We start from the raw sequence: 10,930 nt of genomic DNA, 5'->3' as shown, positions 1-10,930 counted from the left end.
TCATTTGAAGTAAAAGTATTAAAATTAGACAAAACAACTATTTGAAGCTGTGATTTGCCACTTTCAGCAAATAATTAAGGAATCAAATATTGGATGATTTGTGTTAATGATTTAAAATGAGGATAGATGTTAATGATATAGGAAATGTTGGGACATGAATGCTCAATTTTACTTCTGTGACTGGTTTTTCGGTGACCTTTTTAAGTTGAATTTTGTTGCTCGTAGCATTGCAGTCTGCACATTTTTAAAATAGTCCAATTCATAATAAAAACTTGTATTTTTATACTTAATAAAAAAAAAACTACTTCAAATATGAGTCGATACTTAGCAAACGGCCAATAATGCATCAATCGCAGCTATTGGAGAAGCTCTACACGAGATAAAACTGAACTTATGCAGAATAATTTAACCACCAGCCATGGAAATGCAGCCATTTATTTATTTTGAATCAATCAGAGATATAAAAAAAGATGCTGAATACAGATAGTTTAAAACAAACTACTCCTTTAGTTTGGAAATTGAAAAGGACAGTTCATCAAATCTTTGCAAACCCAAACTTGTAATAACAAAAAAAAAAAAACTCAAACAAGTAATCACAAAATGACCAGTGTAAGAAAGTAAAGGATCCGAGGAAAACTAATTTTTTTTGTACAGAAGAAAAAATTGCATCAGAGACCTGAAAACACTCCTAACAATAGAAATTTGAAACCTTAGAATGAACAATAGATACGAAAACGTAGACAAAGGTTTAACCGGTTCTCCTTCCGGACATACTGATAGAGCTAACTTTCATTGGAGTTGCTACCACCAACGGAGCTTCTGGGGAGTCACTATCGGCAAATTTGTCATGCATAAATCGTGATTCTATGATTGACTCATCCTTCAATATTATCTTGTAACAGTAACAGCTTTTCAGCCCTTCTTGATTCCTGTAACATTCATGAGCACTGTTCTTTACCTGCTGAAAATCCCATATCACACTGAATTTGCCCACAGTTGCAACCAGGTGTCGTTCTTGTTTACCGTTCTCAGTTACCTGAAACGCAAAAAAAAAAATTTAATATCTGCTGCAGGTTTAAATTAATTTTTCTAATTCACATTACATGCAAGTATGCATAATAGAATAAACAAGGAATTCTATCCCGTTGCATTAAATCAGCTCCATGATAATTTCACCATTGCTATTATATAGCTCACTCATTCCCTCAATGTGAACCCAGCTTTTAAACATTGCCAATGTAACTCAAAACAAAAGAAACAGAAAGCATATGATCCACTAAGTTTACCTGCATACTATTGCTAAATAAGACATATGATCCACTAAGTTTACCTACATACTGTTGCTAAATAAGACAGCACAAGTTTAATCCATGTATGAATAACACCTTTGTTTTTGCACATGGTAATAAGCCTATAATAGCAAGAGAAATAATTGCTACTAAATAAAATATAAGCTAAAATGAAATTTTCAGTGACAAAATATTGATGGTAATTCAATGACAAAACCTCAGCTTAATGAAGTTTGCAGGTATGAACGAAAATTTCTTTAATTAAAGAAGCAATGTAAAAATAAAGTAGATTCAAAGTTGTTGATCAAAGACAGTTAAAATGTGCATGTTAGGAAACACACTTCCATTCTGTAAATGTGCATGTTAGGAAACACACTTCCATTGTGTCCAAAAAAGGAAACACACTTCCACTTATTTTTTCAACTGTGTGCATCCCGGGGAACTGGAGGCAGGTTGAATAACCTAGTCAGAATACCCCTTAAGCATCTCGCCCTCTGGGCCTCATACATAGGGAATGTGTATATCCCGGAATACGGGCGGGCCGAGTCACAACCAAGCAGGTATTGCCCACATCCAAGCCGCAGCGTAACATAGACCGCCCGAGGGTGAGATATCCATAGACAGGCATTTATGAGCATTTACCAATATGGTCAGACATGTTCGTTGGCATAATGATTACCGATCAAATGGTTATGAAGGGCTAGGGCTAATATATTGTTTAAAGGGCATTTAAAGCCTTTGATCTGGAATAAATATAAAAGAGGTGGCAGCAAACCAACAAGGACAGACTCAATTTTTACAATAGAAGTCACCTACTACCGTGACTCTTTCTGACCAGCATCTGAGGAGATATCTAATTAGTTATTTAATGGGACTATTATGGGATCTAACCAAAACAACAGTAAGTGTGTATGTTGGACAGAAAGAAAGTACTATCAAATAGTGTTTTACTTCCATTCATATTCATGTCATGCAAATGTAAGATGGTGCTACAAAATAGAAATCAATGAAACAATAATGCAGAAGATTGATTGCTTACCCATGAGAAGTGACCACCATGAAACTTATTGGTAGTGCCCGCCAAATGAGAATCCAACGGAGTGAGTTTCAACAGTCTAGGTGCACCTATCCTGTTTCCCATACGACCACCAAATCCAGTCTTTGTCTTCCCATCTTTATCGGTAAACAATGTACAAATCAACACCAAATAAGTATCAGTGGTTCCCAACACCCACTTTCCATCAAAAGTGACATCAACACTCGTAATAGGCGAACCAAGCCCCGGAAAAGCAGTCTTAGCCTGCCTCATAGATGTTTTCGAATACAGTCTTATCTTCCCATCAAGAGATCCCACCACAATCGAACCATCTCCAGTTGTTGCAAAGCACTGAAAGTTTGTTCCTCTTGAAAATTGATGCCCCTGACTCCAATGCAACACTGGAGAACTAGCCGTTGCAATATTCTGAACAATTCCTTTTCTATCACGCATGTCCCATTGACATAATCTGTTATCATCCAAGCCTAAAAAGGTTGATTCCGAAGGATCCAATTGTGATCCTTTCGTATCATTTGTGATATCCCGCATCGTGATATCAGCCCCATCCTTCTCAAATTTCCACTCCGTAACAATCTTCCCGGTTTCTATATCAAGCTGATGAAGCTTTGAAGCGTGTGGCTTTCCATTATTCAGGGGACTCATCAGCATCATGTTAGTCTCTGCTCTCATCAACAAAGCCTTGTTCGGAGTCTCTTCCCGGAGGTTCCCACCTTCGAATTTCACATCAACCCCCTTGCGAATTCCCTTGTCGAAATTCCGGTAAACATGAAAGCCAGTGTCGTTAACTAGGAAACTATTGTCGAGAGCACCTAGGGTTAAGGTTTGAATACCTCCGTTCGCAGCTTCTTCGAACTCCTCCATCAAATCACCTCTAGATCGATACGGTTCAGGGCTCTTCCGAAAACCATCTTCTGAAGCATCCTCCCAAACCGAATCATCCGCGGCTTCAGGCTTCACCCAACCGATAAACTCCTTACCGTAAACCTTGATCTTGTTCTCTTCAGTTGGAGATAGACCATAAACATTCTCAAACGTGTGATCCTGAAATTCAGTGACGAATTTCCGGTAAGCTTCATCGGTGGGGAATTTAAGAGCCCAGACACCGTTAGATACAAAATCAACCCGACGTTGATCGCCGAACATCTTCAATTGCAGTTCAGTGGAAACCCTAGCGCGAATTTTGGAACCGACTTTGAGAATCCACGGACCTTGAGCGGCGTCGTTTTGTTCATCTTCGTCTTCGTCGTCTTCTTCGATTTTGACGAACGTGTAGAAAGTGCGTTTGTCGGAGAGGATCCATTTGGCATTGGGAGTGTTGCCGCCGATGTGAAGGTAAAGCTTGACGGAGTTTTTAGGAAGAGGTTGCGAAGGTGAAGAAGAAGAAGAAGGATATTTGAGTTTTAAGGCTTTGAGTTTGGCGTCTACTTCATCGAGTTGGGTGGAATGGGAATGGGGTTGAGAGTGAGTTTGTGCGTCTTGGTATTCGTCTTCTACTTCTTCTTGGTCTTGTTCGTCGTAATCGGAGTCGGAATCGGTGAATTCACGGCCCTCACGGCTCTGAGAAGTACCCATATCAGATCGGAATTGATATTTTCGGTGTGAGTGATGTTTATTTTGGGATTTGAAATGATTGTTGAGAATAATCGGTTAACGGTTTTTATAGTGTGACTGCCTGCGTGGCGGTTGCTAATTTACTCGGACAACACGCTCTCTGCTATGCTGTCAGCTTTGCTCTGAGCGTGAAATTAACGCACTGATTATATGTATTTTAAAAGAAAAGGTAAAAATAGCAATTAATTGATTCTAGTCTGAATTTACCTTTTTAAAAAGTAAGTACGCTCCGTGTATTTTTTGGGTACACTTTACTTAAGAGCTACGCTTCTGCTTTATTTGTATACCATGAGAAGACTTTTTTTTATTTCTATTTTAAAAATAAAATTTCTTAATTCCCCCATTTTAAAAATAAAATCTTAAACTATCTTATTTGAGGATTTGGTTATTGAATGATGGATGATACATTAAATTTTTTTAAACATGGTCATATGGATTTGACAATTATTACTATATTGTTTTTTTATTATTTTTATTTATTTAATATCATTGATTCTTTGATTATTGAAAGACCGAACTTTTTTTTTTTAAAATTTCACTTCATACTCTCGATCAAAAATTGACCGAGCTTGTTCAAAAAAGAGGATAACTAGATAAAAAGAATTTCAATTTGGAATATATTGAGATTTAAATTTCAAAAAATGTATTGAGGTGAAAAAGTCCCAACAAAATGTAAAAGAAAATAAAGTGTACGAAATATTAAAAGTAACTAAAAATGTTAAATGTTTTTTTTGGCAGGAGTAAAATGAATGAAATTTAGTGTATGAGAAATTCAACTTTAAAAAAAAAATTAATTCTAAGCAGAAAATTTTTAATGTGGATTCTTCAAAATGAATTTATTTTTTTAGTTTAAGTTTGAAAATTGCATCTTCTTTGACTCCTTTCTTTTATAGTTAAGATATAAGTTCTCATCTCATGAAGCTCTTCGTCCAACATTTAATATATTTCTTTCTTATTTTTCTTCTTATTCTCCAATTGTTCCACCGAATAATGTGTCTCTTGATAATTCATCTAAGAGAGTTTGGGTTTAAACAAGACATTATTTAATTGTACTTAATTTCATATTAAATGTTACTGTAGACCTGTCAACCTAACTATAAGCATCAAATATCACCCGCTATAGAAGGACGCCCCATAGATGATGAGTCTTCTATATATTGAACACTTGTTCTACACTCAACTAACTAGTCTTCTAGATGTCACTGTACAAATTGAAATGCTCACGCACAAAAAAAAATTGGCGTTGAAATCCTCATTCTGAAGGAAGGCGTGACATTGTGGCCTTGCTCCTAAAGGAGCTTATGACTGTGTTCTTTGGGATGACACATCTTCCAAGTTTATGGAGTCATAGTCATTTTCATGTTTTCTTAGCTTAGGGATGAGATATGGTCTAGTCAGGTATGGGTGTTCGCGATGTGGTTTGGATCGGTTTTGAAGAAAATAATCATCTGATCCGAAGATAAATTTATTCGTGATTCGGTTCAGTTCCGGGTGATTGATTTAAAAAATCTAATATGATCCAATCCAATTTCATATGGTTTGATTTTGCTCGATTTTTGAATATCCAAATTACAAATTATAGATTTTTATTAATATTATAAAAATATTAATAAATAATAAGTTTGATATAATATTAATATTACAAAATTATAATAATCGCTTATGGTTGAAACAAATTAAATAGATTAATTCAAAATAATAAATAATCTAATAATAAATTAATATATTATATTCATAAATAAGTATGAAAATATAAACATTTGGTTCAGTATGGTTTAGATCAATTTTGAAAAATCAATCCAAAATCTGATCTGAATCGAGCGATTTTTATAAATGACGTCCAAACACATACAATAATATTCAGTTTTTGCGGTTTTCAGTTTTTTTGGATCGGTTTGCGATTTTTATTTGAATCGGTTCGGATTTGAACACTCATATCGTCAACAGAGATCGACTTCACAGTCATAATAGAAATGGATGAAATTATCCAAGTTTTTTCTATAGATCTCATATTCTTTGTATATTGAGTTATCAAACTAGAGAGGTCACTCACTGGATTTGGGGACCTCGCCTCGTTGGACTTTTGTCTTCTCTAATAAAGCTTTTTTTATCAACAATTAACATGGGAGCCATCTTCTTTGCAAAAGAACTAAAAGGTTAATAAAAATAATAACGCATGTCAAAACATTCACAAAAGGGGACACTTGCTTAAATATTCGTCAAGCTTTTCTTGTCGTCCTCATAATCTATCATTTGTCTCACACTCATATAAAATTCTTTAAAGAATTGACAAATTTTTTCTATGTCGTAGTCAGCTTCTCGTGGTCAAACATATTTATAGGCACGAGTTCACTCGCCTAATACAAAGGGAGTCAGTACTTGTCGCTCTCTTCAAAATCATCATTGGTAGCTTCCATCTGCTTCATGTAACACCCTAAATTTCTCACGCGTTAAATTATAAAATAATTTAAGTATTGATCACAACACACAAATTTAGGATGTCACTCATCATAAAACAACGCATGTTCCATAACACTTATCAATTAAGGTAAAACATTCAAATACACCTGTCCTCGCATGCTCACCTTCACTTAGGGTATCATTGCAGCGGAATTCATCAAATAAGCATGTTTCACAATAATTAAGTCTCATTAAAATACTTTATTTTAATTAAGGGTAATGCTAACTTGTGCCCTAGGGGCACAAGTTAAGAACCAAATAAAGAAATGTTATCTTGAAAATTGTGTATTGATTTTAATAAAAATCTAAAATTAATTTTTTAATTGTTTTTTTCCAATACAAATTTTCTATTAGTGGCTTTCTTAACTTGTGCCTCTAGGGCACAAGTTAGCATTGTCCTTTAATTAAAACAAATGTGGCAAAAGTCTCCACCATAAACATAAGCTCAAACATCAAGAATATAACATCCAACTCTCGATCAAAAAAACATGAACAAGGAGTAACATCGTTTCCCCCACCCAGTGTTACAGAATCAAAGCATAACCACTAAAATGAATAAAAGCAAAAAATAAACGAAGATAGCTCTTCAAAGCTCTCTTTCAAACATAACAAACAACCATGCAACTTACTCCTTATTATCTGGAAGATGTTCATGGTGTACAACATGAAAGCAAAGGGGGTGAGAATACACTTCCATAATTTAGCAGTGTAAACAAACAAAGGTAGAATATCACATAACAACAAGTACACATGTTAATCATACCAACATCCATTCACAAATACAACATTGATGCAATTGTACTCAACAACTGACTCAACATGCATGCGATACCATTCATGAACACTCAGGTTCATCTCGCTCCCGATCCCCACCCTAAGACCAGAGCACACCAAATTGTTACCATCACCATAGGTAACGCTTCACCAGCTCCCACCTAAAACCGACTACTCACTCCCGATTCCCACCATAGGACTAGAGCAGACTAAAACTCGTTACCATCACCATAGGAAATGCTTTACTAATTCCTCATTTGAATTAGATACTCGCTCCCGATCCATACAATCTGACCAGAGCAAACCAAAATTGAACCGAAGTTTGTATACCATGAATGCATGACTCAACAACATGCACTTAAATACATGTACATATGGCCCCTCTTCTGACTGTGCACAACACCAATAATACCAACAACATAATCATAATAGGAAATATATAAACATACAACAACATTTAATTACAACAAATATCATAATAATATTCATCGTTTACACCACAGAACATAATTCATCATTTAAATCATGTTAAAATCAATTAAGCACTACTAATAATTAACCATAGACACCAAACAGTACCCAACAACACCTAGATTCATCATACAATAGCAAAAACTGGAATCATGACTCAATTCCATGCGCCAAAGCTCATTACGCACATTATGGGTTCATGGCGTGTAACCAATCATGTGATGGAGCCCGCTATCAACTCTAAGCCCATGGCGACCTGGTCGCCATGACGATGACGCCCTCTATTGATCTACAACCTGTAAAATTTGTTTTTCAACATGGAGTTCAATTCAGAACTCTGATTTTCCACTTCTAGTACCTAAATTCGATCCAAAATAATACCAAGACATCATATACACCTTTGTATCTTAATATTGCATCAAATTATCATCCTTACTCAATTAATTTAATAATTTCACAACACTCTTCAAACCTTCAAGGGCATCAACAATGGCATAACATGAAAACACTCATAACATAATATTTAGCATATATTGTTACACAGATTTGATCATCAAAAACATCATATAACCTCAACATAACACAATTACACAGATTTCACATACAACACATACAATCCTATTGGAGGTTAAAGATTCCTTAACTTTACCCCTCATGTTTAACACCCATTAAAAAAGAAATCTCCACTTACTTTATTTTCCTAGCAACAATGGAATCTCACACTTGGATTCTTCTCCTTCTACCTCTAGCCTTTTTTATCCCACTTTTGCCTCCTTGCCTCTTTTCCAAAGTGTATATGTATCTAATTTAGAACAAGGTTATCTCTAACCTTATGTTAGGCTTAACCTAACTTTCTCACTTCCAATATTTATATTTTCCTCCCCACATATATTCCCCTCTTACTCTTTCCCCCGTTATTCTACTAATTCCCAATTCAGCCCCATCTCTTATTATTATCTATTTTCTTATTATTTTCTTAATTTATTTTAATTAATAAATTACTAATATTCTAAATTTAATCTAGTTTTTCTCCCTACTCTACACAATACTAACGATACACCCTCCAACACTTATTTATTTAATTAAACACATAGTAATTAAATATAATACATGTAATATAAATAGATCACTCAAAGTTCACAAATTATTCACTTAAAATAATTTAATCGAAATTGGGGTGTTATAACTCTCCCCCATTTAGAAAAAAAATTGCCCTCGAAAATTACCTGAAGGAAATAGAGTCGAATACGACTCTCTCATATGACTCTCCAGTTCCAAACTCATTTTCCCACTAGATGGTCCTCCCCATACTACCTTCACCAAGGAAATTTGCTTACCATGCAACTGCTTCACTTCCCGATCCTCTATCTGCATGGGTGATGCCTCAACAATCATGTTCTTTCATACTTGTATATCATCCACTTGGATCACATGGGACGGATCTGGAATGTATCTCCTCAACTGAGACACATGAAACATATCATAATGATTAGCAAGCGGCGATGACAAGGTAATCCGATAGGCCACTTCTCATATCCTCTACAAGATCTAGTATAGACCAACAAAATGTGGCATGAGCTTTTGAGACTTCAATGCTCGACCAACACCAATTACTGAAGTAACTTTAAAAAATACATGATATTCCTCTTGAAACTCAAGTGATTTCTTCCTCTTATCATGGTAGCTCTTCTGAAGATTCTACGAAGCTCTCATCTTTTCTTAGATCACTTTGACTTCTCCATGGTTTGCTGGACAGTCTCTGGTCCAATCACAACACTCTCTCCCGACTCATACCAACATAAAGGTGTCTTACACCTTCTACCATACAATGCCTCAAATGGGGCCATCCAAATACTTTAATGGAAATTGTTATTGTAAGTGAACTCAATTAGCGATAAGTAGTTATCCGAAGCACGTCCTTGTTCTAGCACACAAGCCCTCAACAGATCCTCCAAGGATTGGATAGTCCTTTTTGTTTGACCATTGTCGCGCCGCAAAAAAATACATAGTCGCCACCGAAATTTATTTATTCCAGAGGAAAGGTAAAATATCGATAAAACTCCTAAAATATGGTCGTCGCAACCAAGAGCAAATTCAGGAGTCGATTATGCAAGGGGAAGGTATTAGCACCCCTCACATATGTTGTACTTAATGAGAAACATTTTGTTTGTTCTATGTGCAAATGAGTGTTATTATCTGAAGGTTACTTGCAAATGATAAAAGGGGAAAATAAGTTTTTTAATTAGTGTGCTCGCCAAGGATTCGGACCCTCGTGCCTAGATATCCTTATAGTGCAATACAGAAATCATAGTTCCGTAGTTCGTGGTAGAAAATACGTATTTGTTGGTTGTTTTTATTGGACGATGTTAACGTTCGTGTTCTAGAAGTTAAACGTTGCTTGTATGCTTGCGCATGAGAGACTCAAGCGTTTGTTTGCTTGCGCTAGAATGGATGTTTCCCATCAGGAATTTTTAAGTAAGCCCCCAGCAAATAAACCTACAAAAGTCAAGTTACCATCCTAATATTCCATGTGACCGTTCTCAATTGGAATTTTTTTGGATACTATGGTATTCAATCCTCTTCCACCTCAAATACTCGAAAAGCTCTCGCTATTCATGCATTCAAGTTTAAGAAGATTAAATAGGGGCACTTGTCGTACTCCAAAATTTGCCCTACCCTTTTCATTTTTCATCTGACTTTTGGCTTAAGATTCATCTGTACACTTTCATACCAACTGCATGTGTATCATGCATTCAAATTGACATTTGCAAACATACATCCTATATTCAAAGCTCTATGATTAACCTTAAAGGTGTGTCTTGGCTATTCATCTGATCATATGGGATGTGAAACCCTAATTTCTTGGTCTTTGAGGCTTGTAATCAAGAATACTTCCTCATGGCACTCCTCAGGGTTTTCAAACCCTAATTTCTTGATGATGTGGTTTTAGGAGTTTATGGATGTTCTTTGGGCCTTGTCTTGGATTTATAAACCCTAATTATGAGCCCATGTCTTGAGATGTATTTGAGGAGCTTTGTGCTTTGTTTGAAACCCTAATCAGGGATTATTGTTGCTTAAGTGCCATGATTGTTTGATTGTTGAGTTTGTAATTAATCAAAACCCTAGTCCTTGGTGCCTTGTGATTCGTCTAAGGCATGCTTACATTTATATTCCATTGCATATTGCCATTGGTATCATGTGATCCAAGCCACCTCATCCATTGGTTCCCTTGATCTTCATTAATCCAACTTCATCGATCCCTTTTGGT

At 35.7% G+C, this 10,930-nt stretch overlaps 1 protein-coding gene across 1 annotated transcript; it reads right to left on the bottom strand.

The window, feature by feature from the left end:
* Positions 1-419: 419 nt before the first annotated feature.
* On the bottom strand, positions 420-4,065 carry LOC127108370 (protein CYPRO4). Its single transcript, XM_051045833.1, has 2 exons — positions 2,329-4,065; positions 420-1,036 (listed from the first exon to the last, which is right to left on the bottom strand). The coding sequence occupies exons 1-2, from the start codon at positions 3,916-3,918 to the stop codon at positions 749-751; spliced, it is 1,878 nt and encodes a 625-aa protein (XP_050901790.1). The 5' UTR covers positions 3,919-4,065; the 3' UTR covers positions 420-748.
* Positions 4,066-10,930: the final 6,865 nt, after the last annotated feature.

Source organism: Lathyrus oleraceus, chromosome 7 (assembly GCF_024323335.1).
Source record: "Lathyrus oleraceus cultivar Zhongwan6 chromosome 7, CAAS_Psat_ZW6_1.0, whole genome shotgun sequence".
Classification (NCBI taxonomy): domain Eukaryota; kingdom Viridiplantae; phylum Streptophyta; class Magnoliopsida; order Fabales; family Fabaceae; genus Lathyrus; species Lathyrus oleraceus.
The sequence above is the reverse complement of the archived record's forward strand: the minus strand, read 5'-3'. Positions and strand labels throughout refer to the sequence as shown.